This window comes from Tasmannia lanceolata, unplaced genomic scaffold (assembly GCF_043159265.1).
Source record: "Tasmannia lanceolata isolate RefF3 unplaced genomic scaffold, GAP_Taslan_0.1 ptg000012l, whole genome shotgun sequence".
Lineage (NCBI taxonomy): Eukaryota > Viridiplantae > Streptophyta > Magnoliopsida > Canellales > Winteraceae > Tasmannia > Tasmannia lanceolata.
In genome coordinates this window covers 18,104,898-18,119,982 of record NW_027518689.1, presented here as the reverse complement: position 1 = coordinate 18,119,982, position 15,085 = coordinate 18,104,898, and the positions used below count along the sequence as shown (strand labels likewise).

The following is a 15,085-nucleotide window of genomic DNA, read 5'->3' as shown; positions in this document are numbered from 1 at the left end:
TACCAGTGTATTTTGGGACATGTGATGTTGGGAGATTAACAAATATGTTCCAGGTATCATTGTTATGCACTAGATACAAATGTATTGGATGTTACCAGCCAAAGAAATTGAAGAGTGAGGACTGGTGTGGATTGATTACTCACCCAATCTTCACTGTACATCTGGCTCATTGTATGATGATTGGACTGGACGTTTGGTGGTTTCTAGCTCATGGCTTGCAGAGATGAATGACAGATGGCTTACATTCGGCGGGCAAACATCTATTTAGAATCTCATTTGATGCTGCCATATCCGATGGCCGCTAATAAGTTATCCACTAATTAAAGTAGCGATTGTAAACCAAGTCAACACGGCATGGTAAGAGGTCACCAACGTCTCACTAAACAGTGAAGTGAGGAAGTGAACCTCATATCACTCCTTGTATTTTTTATTTTTTCACAAGCAGGTTAATCTTTGTTTTTGAACTTACAATTCACTAGTTGACTGTTTGGTACAATCTAGGGCTGCAACTCGGGTCGGGCGGGTCGGGTTTTGGAGAACCCAACCCTACCCGAGAAATATCTCGGGTCGGGTCGGGTTTTTTTTCGGAGAACCCACGATTCCCAAACCCGGCCCTACCCATGATAAATCTCGGGTCGGTTCGGGTCGGGTCGGGTTTTTTCACGTTGACGCAAATTTTTAAGGAAAATTCTTGTTTGGCAAGGCAACTCAACTCATAGAAGCAGAAATTACACTCACATTACACTTGAATCAAACAATGATGTAATTACACTCACATCACACTTGAATCAAACAATGCTGTAATCAAACAATGTTGTAATTACAATCAAACAGTGCTGAATCAAACACTTGAATCAACTCAACTCATAGAAGCAGAAATTACACTCACATGCAGTAACAGTGGGTGCGTGGGTTTTCACTTTTAACTTTGGGATAATTACATTTACACCCCCTCTAGTTTCTGACACATCCACTTCCACCCCTATAGTTTAAAACGTGACAAATACACCCCTGTAGTTTCAATTTGTTTAAGGTTTGCCCCCTCAGCTGAAGGTTCGTCCATAGATTGAAGGGTTAGGATGATCCGATGGAGCTGATTTTTTGGGCACACCATATCTATGTCAGGACCCATCAAATGAACGCTTTGGATCATCCAAATAATGTGGGCCCCTACTCGAACGCTTTGGATCATCCAAATAATGTGGGCCCCTACCCGAATCCAAACACTACCAAAAAATCATCCAAATAATGTGGGCCCACATTGTTTGGATGATCCAAAGCGTTCATTTGATGGGTCCTGACATAGTTAGGGTGTGCCAAAATAATCAGCTCCATCGGATCATCCAAACCCTTCAATCTATGGACGAACCTTCAGCTGAGGGGGCCTACCTTAAACAAATTGAAACTACAAGGGTGTATTTGTCACGTTTTAAACTATAGGGGTGGAAGTGGATGGGTCAGAAACTAGAGGGGGTGTAAATGTAATTATCCCTTTAACTTTTAACTAACAATAGAAAAAAATGTACATACTATAACTTATGTAACTCGGGTCGGGTCGGGTCGGGCCCCTTCAAACCCGGCTCGACCCGAGATTCATGCGGGCTTTTGAATGCTGAACCCGGCTCGACCCGAAACCCATGAAACCTGAACCCGACCCAGGCTATTTTCGGGTCGGGTCGATGTGGGTCGGGTTTTACCCGGCTCGAGTTGCAGCCCTAGTACAATCATTTCCCTCTATGGGCACGCATAGCTACGAGTAATTTGGTTTCATGACAAATCGGTAGTATTCAGGTGGAGATGAGCTAAAAATCTGGAAACAAAATCCAGAAGGGAAGTGATATATCTGCCCCTTTTGATTACTTGGGACACCGAGCAGCAGTGTACCCGTGAAGCCATCTGGACCCCAACGATGCCGACTCCTATCCTTCCCATCGGAAGGTGGGATTGTGTGGAAAGGTTCCCACGTCTGAAGGAGATTAGCTTAGTTCAGGTCGAGGACAAGGTCCTCATGCTGTCCTAAAAAGAAAATATTGAGATGTCAATATTCGTATCGTCCAATGTCATGAAATAAGTGAGATCCCCGGATATACTTACTAACTGATAGTGTTGTGGGGCAACTTTCATTCTTCTCGTTTAGTAGAGGTCGCATAGTAGACGTTGTATCCCATCTTATACTACTTAACGAGTTGCGCAGAATTCCGAATTCATTATGGGCCCGTTTGGATGCCGAGAAGATTTGGATTTGGATTTCTCTCATTTGCAGCCCTTTTTGCATTGTAATTTGGATCGGATCAAATTCTTGGATTTCTAATTCAGCAGCTGACAGTGAAAAAAATCAGATTTCTAATTATGCTGTGGAAATAAGAAATTGGAAATCCACAGATGTGGCAGTTTCCTTTACCCTCGTTGCTCCTCAACCTCTCCCCTCCACTAGGAAGTACCCCCTTCCCTCTCTTTCTCCCTCTACATGAGCTGCCGGATCTACTCATTTTGTATTAAAAACTCAATTCCAAATCCAAATCCAAATACAAAATGAGAGGCATCCAAACGGTCCATATGTGCAAATCGAGGTCGTAACCACACGTGCCAATTCCTAGGTTTAGGGGCCTAGCCGGGCGGATCTAGGGGGGTCAAGAGGGGGCAGTTGCCCCCCTAAATTCTGATTTTTTTCCCAGTCGATAGGTTATTTATGGATTTTTCTTAAAGGTGCCCCCTTGAAATTGGGGATTTTTTTCCAAGTCAATAGGTTGGTTTGCAAGTTTTTGTAAAGTGTATCCCTAAAATTCAGGAATTAATCCTTCATACTATTAGCATTATCGTGTAAAGTTCCTATATTATAGGAATAAACCCTCGCAGCGAGCCATCTCTCTCACTCTCTCTCACTAAAAATCTAAATAAACGGCTAAGATAATGTCACCTTAGGTAGATACATAACTATGAGATTTTATATATTTCGTGCAAGTATTTTTCAAAGAGTACTGCAGGCCCACTTCATAGGATGATCCAAATTGTTCATTTGTTGGGTCATAACATAAATTGGATGCATCGCGTAAATCATCTCCATAGGATGATTCCTCTGATCTAAAATGGAATCACCCGTTCAATCAGATGGCTAGGATCAACCAATGGAGATGATTTACTCAGTGCGGTACATGAGATGTAAATAGTGGTGCCCCACCCATCAAAATAGTAGGTGTAAATAGTGGGCCCTGCTACATTGAAATATGAGGGGTAAAATTGTTGTCTCTACCTTAAGTGTGGGTTACGGGGAGATGGTGGGCCCATCTATCAAAATTGGAAGTGCAAAATGGTGGACCCTAACATGCTACAGCGACCATTTCCCACCCCCCCCCCCCCCCCCCCCCCCGCGCACAAAGCATATTCCTGGCTCCGCCCCTGAGTGTACGTGGCAATCATCACCATTGAATCTTTATGTCGTGAAGTACATCAGCCCCTCTGCAGTCATTGATACACTGTTGCTGGGTGTCCCAAGTAATCAAAAGGCGCAGATTTATCACTGCCCAGTCCAGAAATGATCGTCTCTGGTGAAGAGATGTGGCTAAAAATCACGAACACGAAACATAAAACTCCACTCAAAATCCGGTCAACCTTTTCTTGATTCTTAGATTCTTAGCCACATCTCATCACGGATTTATCACTTCCCGTTCCAAGATTTTGTTTCCCGATTTTTTGCTACATGACCCTTATCTCCACTTGGAGACTACCTATTTATCATGAAAACAAATTCTCCGTGGCCAGACATGGCCTAAATGATAAATTTTGGGCAGTGATATTCCCCCCCTAACAGAAATCGTTTTGACTTTTATGCTTATAGAGTTAACAGTTGCTTCTCCACGCCCTCATAAAAGTCAACTGAAACGGTTAGGGGGGGGGATATCACTGCCCTATAGGAAATGTGTAATGTTGATTCTGTTTGGATGTACAAAAAAGAAGAAAGAAAGGTTCCTTATGGGCGCTGATATCTCCCCACCCCTTGTAGGCTATTTCCGCCCCCTGGGCTGGCTAATGTATTCCCACCATTTGACCGGTCTCTCTCTCTCTCTCTCTCTCTCTCTCTCTCTCCACAGACACACAACAGGAACAGTTGGTGGGCCCAACAGAAACCGTTGGTGGAATGGTGGGCCCATCTTTGAACAACGTAGGCCCCGCCCATACCACACCATAGGATAATCTAAACCGTCCATTTGATGGGCCATAAACGTAAATAGGTTGCGTCCCAAAATATTTTTCCATAGGCGAATCCTAGCCCTCCGATCTAAATAGAAACTACATCTTATGCAACCTCTATAGATTGTAGGGTTGTGATCATCCTACAGAAATGATTTTTGGGGCACAACCTATTTACATTGTGACCCATCAAATGGACGGCTCGGATCATCCTATGGTCTGGACGGTACACTTCATTTTCAAAAATATGGTTGGGGCCTAAATTGGTACAAACCACACCATAGGATGATCCAAACCATGGACGGCTTGGATCATCCTATGTTGTGGACGGTATGCTTCAATTTGAAAAATATCGGTGGGGCCTACGATTGGGCCTTAATGTTAGTGTACGACCCACTCCATAGGATTATCTAAACCATGGACGGCTTGGATCATCCTATGTTGTGGACAGGCCTTAATGTTACTGTACGACCACAGAATGATCCAAACCATTCATTTGATGGTCTTAATGTTACTGTACGAACCACACCATAGGAGGATCCAAACCATGGACGGCTTGGATCATCCTATCTTGTGGACGGTACGCTTCAATTTGAAAAAAAATCGGTGGGGCCTACGATTGGGCCTTAATGTTACTGTACGACCAACTCCATAGGATTATCCAAACCATGGACGGCTTGGATCGTCCTATGTTGTGGACGGGCCTTAATGTTACTTTACGACCAACTCCATAGACTGATCCAAACCATTCATTTGATGGGCCACAATATAAATAGGTTGTGCCCCAAAAATCATTTTCATAGGATGATCACAACCCTACAATCTATAGAGGTTGCATAAGATGTAGTTTCTATTTAGATCGGAGGGCTAGGAACAGCCTATGGAAATGATATTTTGGGACGCAACCTATTTACGTTTATGGCCCATCAAATGGAAGGTTTGGATTATCCTGAAGTGGTATAGGCGGGGCCTACGTTGTTTAAAGATGGGCCCACCCGTCCACCAACGGTTTCTGTTGGGCCCACCAACTGTTCCTGTTGTGTGTGTGGAGAGAGAGAGAGAGACCGGTCAAATGGTGGGAAAGTGACATCCTAACGTTTAACATTAGCCAGCCGTCAAAGGGGGGGGGGGAATCAGCACCCTTCCTTATACTCTTGATACATAGGAAAGTTTAAAAAATGGCTTGCATAAAATTTAGGGAAAATGACCAAATAGAAGGGGTTTCTACTGACTATGACATTTGAAGAGGGGTGTTTTCTAAATCACCAATCAAGAGTGCATATGACTAAAATGCCCTTGACTCTCTCTCTCTCTCTCTCTCTCTCTCTCTCTCCCCCCTATCAAATCACCTTTTTGAAATGATTACATTTAGAAAACAAATCCAAAAACCTACCTTTTTCCCTCTTCTTCTTCTTCCTCCCACCTACCAAAAAAAAAACGTACGTATGAAAAACCCAAAAACCTCCATTTTTGAAACCCAAAAACCTCCATTGTTAGATGCCAAAAGCTCCATTCTATTGCTGAAAACCTCATTTTTAGATGTCAAAGCCTTCCTAACCCTTCATTGCATTGTATAACGCCTCCATTTACAACAACTATTGGAAAAAAACGTTATTGGATTTGGAAATCGCAAAAATCTTCACTAGAAACCACCATTCCATTGCACAAAGCCTCCATTGAATGGAAAGGTGTGTATTTTTACCCCTCTCCCTTCTCTTTCCATTATGAGGCATGTTTATATAAACTTGAATGAAAGTTTTCCATGTCAAACTACTGTCTTCCATTGCAGAAAGCCTTCAATCACTATTTAATCATATTTAAATTACTTTAAACACTTTATAATCATTGTTATTTTACTGTAAACCACTAATTTCTTAAGTTAAACAAGTATTTGACTACCATAAACCACTACTGAAGTGGGTGTTTATAAGTGGTTTATATAACTTCTTTGGTTAAGAATCCTCAGTAGTGGTTTATAATCGTAAGTAGTAGTTTATTAAGGCTTACCAGTGGTTTAGAGTGTTTATAATTGGTTTATAAGGATTAACAATGGTTTAAAGTGTTTATAAGTGATTTATACAGGGTGAGCAGTAGTTTATAGTGTTTATAAGTGGTTTATATGGGCTTATAAGTGGTTTAGAGTGTTTACAACTGGTTTATATAGGGTAAACAGTGGGTTATATAAGCCTATCAGTGGTTTAGAGTGTTTATAAGTGGTTTATGTAGGCTTATCAGTGGTTTAGAGTATTTATACATGGTTTATACAGGGTAAGAAGTAGTTTATAGTGTTTATAAGTAGTTTATATAGGCTTATCAGTGGTTTAGAGTGTTTACAACTGGTTTATATATTGTAAACAGTGGTTTATATAAGCCTATCAGTGGTTTAGAGTGTTTATAAGTGGTTTATATAGGCTTATCAGTGATTTAGAGTGTTTATACATGGTTTATACAGGGTAAGAAGTAGTTTATAGTATTTATAAGTGGTTTATATAGGCTTATCAGTGGTTTAGAATGTTTACAACTGGTTTATATAGGGTAAACAGTGGTTTATCTAAGCCTATCAGTGGTTTAGAGTGTTTCTAAGTGGTTTATGTAGGCTTATCAGTGGTTTAGAGTGTTTATACATGGTTTATACAGGATAAGAAGTAGTTTATAGTGTTTATAAGTTGTTTATATAGGCTTATAAGTGGTTTAGAGTGTTTACAACTGGTTTATATAGGGTAAACAGTGGTTTATCTAAGCCTATAAGTGGTTTAGAGTGTTTATAAGTAGTTTATGTAGGCTTATCAGTGGTTTAGAGTGTTTATACATGGTTTATACAGGGTAAGAAGTAGTTTATAGTGTTTATAATTGGTTTATATAGGCTTATCAGTGGTTTAGAGTGTTTACAACTGGTTTATATAGGGTAAACAGTGGTTTATATAAGCCTATCAGTGGTTTAGAGTGTTTATAAGTGGTTTATATAGGCTTATCAGTGGTTTAGAGTTTTTATACATGGTTTATACATGGTAAGAAGTAGTTTATAGCGTTTGTAAGTCGTTTATATAGGCTTATCAGTGGTTTAGAGTTTTTACAACTGGTTTATATAGGGTAAACAGTGGTTTATCTAAGCCTATCAGTGGTTTAGAGTGTTTATAGGTGGTTTAGAGTGTTTATACATGGTTTAGAGTGTTTATAAGTTGTTTATACATTGTAAGCAGTGGTTTAGAGTGTTTATAAGTGGTTCATGTAAGCCTAATAGCAGTTTAGAGTGTTTATAAGTGGTTTATATAGGGTAAGCAGTGGTTTGGAGTATTTACAAGTGGTTTATATAGGGTAAACAGTGGTTTAAAGTGTTTATAATTGTTTTATATAAGCCTAGGAGTGGTTTAGTGTGTTTACAAGTGTTTAATATAGGGTAATCAGTGGCTTAAAGTGTTTATAAGTGGTTTATATAACCCTATCAGTGGTTTAGAGTGTTTATAAGTGGTTTATATAGACTTAGCAGTGGTTTTAGAGTGTTTATAAGTTGTTTATTTAGGATTACCAATGGTTTAGAGTGTTTATAAGTGGTTTATATTGGCTTAACAGTGGTTTATAGTATTTATAAGTGGTTTATATAGGGTAAGCAGTGGTTCATATTTCTTTGTCATGACTTAGTAGTTGTCTAGAGTGTTTTAAAGTGGCCCAAATTATCTTAGTAGTGGTTTATGTTGTTTTATGGAGACTTAGCAGTGGTTGAAGTTGTGCATAATTCTAAAATTGGTGCTTTACTTGTTAATTGGAATGGTTTTTTCCAATTGGTTATTTTGACAATGGTTTAATTTTGTGTAAACAAAAGAACGGTAGAACGAAGAGCTTCTTTTATCTTACACGTTGACAGCTTTGTAAAGGATGCGGTATCATTGGAATACGTCGGCGGGAAGAAGTTGCCATTAATTCTGAGTCGGAAAATAAAATTTAGAGAATTTGACACTCTAATTCACAGCAAAATTGGGACTAATCGAAGTAATGTTTCTTTATCTATCAATTGTCGATATATTTTAGACCCATATCAGATCATCTTATACAATATTCGAGATGATAACGACCTTGATCTGGTGATGAAGCTTTTTGATAGTACGGTTATTAATTCTTTGAGCTTGTGTGTAACTAAAGAGTACAATTTTGGAGGAAACAATTCTCCTCACCCTACGAATGTCGGTCTGCCATATCGGTGTGGAGATCCTCCTGATGAACGAAGATGTTGTGATGGATATACGAGTGATAGGTAAAATAGTTGATTGTTTACAATCCATTCGTGAAATTGCCTTCCCTTTATTGTTACTCACATTTGCGCAGATGTCACGCCAACTTAAGTGAAGTTTATGAAGATCCTATTTGTTACCGGAATGTTGGTGTTGCAACGATCCCTACCTCATTTGCACACGCTTGGAGGCCAAAAATTAATTCTGTCCCTGCATCACCGAGTCCATCAGCCGTTGCTCGAAAAGGAAAAAAAAGAAGACATAGCGGTAGTCATAACATACATCGGTAAATTATAGTAGAGAGCAATTGTTGAGTGCTATTCATATTCCTTCCTTTCATTTATGAATCAATTATTTTATCTCTAATTGCTACCCGATGTGCAGCTACGAAGTGGACTTGAATCAGGATTTTGATGATCCCAATTTTAATGAGACCGAGTTTGAGACAACCCACCCAGGCCAATACGATGCGGAGTTGTCTAGGAATTTTGGAGGTGATGTTCATGCTAATGATTTGATTGGACCGAACGATGGCAGTAATAACGATGATGATGACTTTGGTGATGATGAAGAGGACTTCAGTGACGGTGAGGACATGGGTGATGAGCAGGATGAACCTACTAATTATCTAGGCAATGCTTTGGGAAATACCTATGAAAGGCAGTCGATGAAAGCAGATGAAATGGTTGTAGGGGCTGATGAAGTAAATGAGATTGTGTGACTTGAGGATTTCACGGTTGGGGCAATGTTCCCAAATCTTAAAGTCTTTCAAAAGAAAGTCAGAGACTACGCAATCCAGCATCATTTTGTGTTTGTCCCACAGAAGATAAATCCCACAAAGTATGGCGTTAGATGCAAGGAGCGTAGTTGCCCGTGGCGTATCACAGGGACCACTTACACAGATTATGTTAAGGTAAAAACATTTATCCCCCAGTACACATGCTCAGGCACAGTGAAAGGGAACGATCATCCCATGGCGACTGCAAAATGGGCTGCTGAAAATTGTGTAGCCTTATTCCCGCGCCCAGAAGACGTCAAGGCTACTTTGATAAGAGAGTACATCAAGGTCCAGTGGGGTATAACATTGTCCTATCGAAAAGCCCACATGGCGAAGGAGCTTATACACGAAATTAAGTGCGGAAATGCCGAGGCGTCTTACCGCATCCTGCCTGCGTATACTGAGGAGTTGGTAAGAAGGAATCCTGGCACAATAATGCGGTTGTGCCGATCCCGAGAGTTACGGCCAAGAGGGGATGATACTTTCACCCGTTTATTTTGGTCATTTGGCCCTAGCATACGTGCGTTCAACCGAACAGTTAGGCCCCTGGCCCTAATTGACGGGACCCATTTGCGGGGGAAGTACAGGGGGACTCTACTAGCCGCAACTGGGATAGACGGCAACGGTGGGTTATTCCCGCTGGCATTTGCAGTAGTGGAGGGTTAGACGTATGAAAGCTGGGTATGGTTTCTGCATTTGTTCCGTCATAATTTCATTTCAGCGGGCCGGGATGTCATCACGATTGGGTCCGACCGGATGAAGGGGTTGCCTAGAGCCGTAGCTGAAGATTTGCCCAGGTCACACCATAGCTATTGCATCCATCACCTCAGTGCCAAATTCCATTCAACCTTTAAAAATAAAAAGCTCCGGAAACTCTTTATGACAGCTGCATATTCACTAAGGGAGGGTGCTTTTAAGGATGCGATGGAGAGTATTAAAAGTCAGAGTAAAAGAGCACACCAATGGATATCGGACATTCCTAAAGAAAATTGGGTGAGCGCGTATTTTGAAGGATGCAGATATAACGTGTTGACAACTAACGCAGCTGAGTGCTTCAATGCCGTTTTAAAGGGAGCAAGGGAGTTGCCAATTGCAGCACTTGTTGAACACACAAGATGGAAAGTTTGCGACTTCTTTCAGTTCCGTCAGAAGACATGTGGCAAATGGACGACTCGTTTGACACCAAAAGCGGAATCCTGGTTGGCGGAAGCACGTAAAGAAGCAGGTGGCTATACGCCGTGGCAGTGTAGTTGGACCGAATTTCAAGTAACGTCCAGGTATCACGTTGACCAAGTGGACATAGGTAAGCAAACATGTACGTGTCGTATGTTCCAAACGATGGGAATTCCGTGCGGGCATGCGATAGCGGCCATGGGACTAAACCACCAAGATCCATACAGTTACTGCCAGAATTGGTATCTGGCCGATGCATATCGGAAGACTTATGATGGAGTAGTTTATCCCACGTTAGATCGATCGCAATGGCCAGATCCTTCCCATACTTTGCCGTTGGTATTGCCGCCAAAAGTAAGACGACAGCCAGGGCGACCGAAAAAAGTTAGAGTGGAGAGAGGACTGCAAAGAGGAGTGCATCATAAGTGCGGTACCTGCGGGCAACTTGGACATAATAAGAGATCGTGCAAGAATCCTCCCATCGTAAATCGTCAGCAAAACGAGGCTCCAATCGGGCCTTCCGCACCAATGGAGAACATGTATGATCAATCTAACATGTTTTTTTTACTAGTCCTCAATACAACCTGTGCGGGCTTTAATCGATTCTTGCAAATTTTATTGCAAGCCTGGTCTATCCTGCCTGCCTCCGTTTTTTCTATAAGTATGAATTGCAGGCCCGGCATTTTTTGGAATACATTAACATTTTTTGAAATAATTGTTTTGGAATACGTGTATGTTTTTTGGAATAATTGTATGTTTTTTGGAGTACATGTATGTTTTCTGTAATGGGGTGCTATAATTAATGAGAAATAAAGTTTTACGAAGCAAAGGGGAGCACGTAGAATCTACACAAGAACAACAAGCTGAATCTACAAGCATTGTGCATATCCTATGACCAATTACTCTTTAATTTATAAATACTTTGGTAGAACTGGAAGAAAAGAGACTCAGAATTGTATTACAGCTCTGAAGTAAGCATACCTTAATTTCCTTGTCAAAACCTGAAAGCGACTGATCATAGAATCTTCCTATGAGGTGCTTGGCCAGCATACGAACTACATTATCCAAATTATCATCCAAGAAGATAAGCCTAATACATCATATGTCACTATATATAAAGAGTCTGAGCAAAAAGTATCCATCATCATTAGAGAACTGAAGCCATCTACTGCTCTGGAGGTGGTGGTGGAGGATATGAGGAACTGGCAGGCTGCTGACCCCACTGACCACCGGAGAGGTACTGGTAATAGGTGGTCCACTGGTCATCAGTGTGTGTAGTAAGAGTCTGAAAGCGACTGCCCATCTCCGTGTCAACGTGAGTAGTGAGCGCCTGGAAGCGACTGCCCATCTCCGTGTCAACGTGAGTAGTGAGCGCCTGGAAGCGACTGGCCATCTCCGTGTCAACGTGAGTACTGAGCGTTTGGAAGCGACTGGTCATCTCCCTGTCAACGTGAGTTGTGAGCTTCTCAAACTGAGAAGCCATGGATAGCTGAAGGGCCTCCTGCATAGCGGTGAAATCCTGAGATGCCCGTGGTGCCACAGGTGCCTGAGTATCCTGATCCGCCTCTTCTTCTTCTTATCCTTCTTCTTCTCCTTCTTCGTCTTCGTCTCCAGGTGCAACTTCAACTACTTCTTTGTTTAGAGCCATGCGCCGGAAAGACTTATCATCAAATGGAGCGGTAGGAATGATGGTTGCCTCACTATCCAGAGCAATGCCAAAGTTGCGGAAGATACACGTAAGGAGCATGCCATATGGCAAGGAGGCTCTAGACCGCTTAAGTGTTTGGAACATAAAACGGAAGATGATATAGGGTAGGCAAACCTTGCGACGCTCAAGAATACAATAGATGAGGTAGGCCTCTAAGGGCCTTAGAGCATCGGTCATGCCCCCGCGAGGGGTGAAGTTGCTGAACATGAAGTTGTGAAGCATCTTAGCTTCAGGAATGAGATGGGAGGCTTTCACTATCATGTTGGATCTATAACTCCGGGTAATCCGACCATACACAATGTCGTGATCAAGATCATTAAGTGAATGGATCCCATTTCCAGGCCAAAAGTAATGCTCAAAACCATCGGGACTAATCTCAAGCATCTTAGCAAGTTCATGATAATTCAGTCAAATCATTGTTTTCTTGACGCGAGACTCAATTTGAAAGTACGAAGGAGTGATTGTGAGATTGGCATAGAAAAGACGTCCCAATCTAGGATAGATAAGCTCATCAATATGAAGAAATTGTGTCCATCCAAGAGCGTCAAACCGAGCTTGAAGGTTGAAGTGTTTAAGGACGTCGGGCTCTATGAAGCGTCTGGTGCGGACACCACGATTAGCCATTTTCGGCCATGCCTTCTTAGCTCGTGCAGATGAGAAGTAGGAATTTGGAATAAGCTCCGGTTCGGAAGCCGGAGCCGTAGCTTTCTTAGACCGCTTCCTCGATGGTCCTTCATCGTCCTAGCGTTGGGAAGAACCTCTGATTTGGACATTTTTTGTTCGAGGCATGTTGAGAACAGTTAGGGAATAAGAGAAGTTGTAATGGAGGGTAAAACGGAAGATGGGAAACCTTAGATTTCTGAAAATGGAGAAAATGAAAGAAAATGGAAGAGAAATTGATTCTAATGGAAGAGATGACGAAGAAAATGAGGAATGTGGAAGAAAAATTGGGAGTTTTAGCAGGGATGATGCATTTTATGGGTTTTTGAGTAAAAAAGAGGGTTTTGGAGGATGAAGATGATGAATTAAGGTTAGATTTGAAGGGATTTTGAGGGAAAATGGTTAATGGAGTTAGGGTTTGGAAAGGGTTTTGAGAGAGAAGGGAAAAAGAAGGAAAATTAGAAGAGGCAAATTAGAAAAAAATTGCACGTTCGAGGGTTTAAACGCGCTTAGAGAAGTCTCGGAATTCTGAGACTATCTCTCGGAATTTCGAAATAATTTTTTTTAAACCATCAAAATCGCTGCAGAATTCCGAGAGAAACTCTCGGAGTTCCGACCACATACGTTTTTCATTGTTAAAAAGTTCGATGTTTACTGCGGAATTCCGAGAAAAAAATCTCGGAATTCTGACCAGTTTTTTTTTAACAAACAATTTTATATATTAACTGCGGAATTCTGAGAAAAAATCTCAGAATTCCGAACGTTTTTTTTTTAACTGCGGAATTCCGAGAGAAATTCTCGGAGTTTAACTGCGGAATTCCGAGAGAAATTCTCAGAGTTCCGAGCAGTAGTAAAAAAAAAATTTCCTAAAAAATGTCCATTATTTTGGAGCCTTTTTCCATTCATCCTATCCCCATGAAAACATATAAATTGAATTTGTTTCGAATAGTGTATCTCACTGCAAGCAGCATATGTGAAGTCATGACCATGTGCAACAATCAAATCCTAATCCAACCAATTATTAGATGCCAAGGTCTTGAAAGTTACATTCGATTTGAACCTGCATTGGAGTTGCAAAATGGAAGAGACGGTCTGATCCTTACACAATGGAGAAATTTACACATTACAATTTGGAACTGAAGAAATGGAATAAGTGGTCTGACAATCAGCATAATACATTACAATTTGGAAATGATATGTCTCGAGAGCGTCGACTCACCATAAGCACTCGGCCTCACAATCAGCATAACAATCACTGCCCTCTAAAAGTGGAACATAAGGTGCCTAACCCTTCAATGGTTCCCTCGGTAACAATCACCTGCAACAACACCACCATAGCCCCTACAAGTTGACATTCGTGCCACACCGGGCATCTAAAAAATCCTCCAGTAGTTGTCTTCTCATGACCGTGATCTCTGCCTGACTGAACTTTGGCGGAACATCACGTGCCAGGCAATCCATCTCCTTCAGCACAAACAACCCACAATCATTGCTGCAAAAGAAGAAGACATCATCGACCAAGCTCGTGGAGAGCAAATAAGAGGCACAATGAATTTAAGTTTCTTAACACCTGATTCTAATGAAATTTAGTACCTGTTTCTCTGTATGGGCCTCTTGTCAAGTTCTTCCACTAGAAACTTACTTACATCCACCTTCCACTTTTCTAAGTATAGCCCCTCGAGGTATCGAACCTATGAAACAATCATTACAGGGTAACAGTTTTATATACTTACAAATTTAACGAAGGAAGGTGAGACTCGAACTCACCAATGGTCGAACCTCTGTCCAGTACTTAACATCTTTCAAGGAGTTGTAGATGTAGAACTTTTCGTCCACCATATCAAGGACCAGAAGAATCCAATGCTGAGGGACATGCACCGGGAAGAGGACTCTTTTTAGGCTATCCGGCGGGCATTGATTCAAGTGGCAAACGTAAGTCTCAACGGAGTCGGGGCCGGCGTAGCCCTTGTCAGTTAAACAATCCTACATAAGCAATACAAGCAAAGTGATTCGTGAGCAAAACACATTCAAAGCTTCCTAAAAAATTATAAAAAGAAAGTTTGGGAATGAAAAACGATTTATTCTTACGTAGAGGTAGGTGATGATGGAAACACAGGCTCTTTCTCCAAGTTTTCTATTCCGTTCATCCCGGACGTTCAGATACTCGGCGTATACGTTCATAAGCTACGTAAGATAACATATAGATATTAGACATGAATATCACTAGTGAAAGAAGTCAGTATTAGAAAAAATAACCAAAACACTTACCGGAGAAGTTAACCACGCTACGGGGTCGTTAAGAATAACCAAGTCTTCGGCACACATGTACTCGTTGTTCATCTGTATGACTCG

General features: G+C 41.3%; 1 protein-coding gene across 1 annotated transcript; it reads left to right on the top strand.

The window, feature by feature from the left end:
* The first annotated feature begins 9,159 nt into the window (after nucleotides 1-9,159).
* Nucleotides 9,160-11,351, top strand: LOC143888589 (uncharacterized). The gene is made up of 3 exons (XM_077393033.1): nucleotides 9,160-9,817; nucleotides 9,914-10,719; nucleotides 11,295-11,351. The coding sequence occupies exons 1-3, from the start codon at nucleotides 9,160-9,162 to the stop codon at nucleotides 11,349-11,351; spliced, it is 1,521 nt and encodes a 506-aa protein (XP_077249148.1).
* The last annotated feature ends 3,734 nt before the right edge of the window (nucleotides 11,352-15,085 follow it).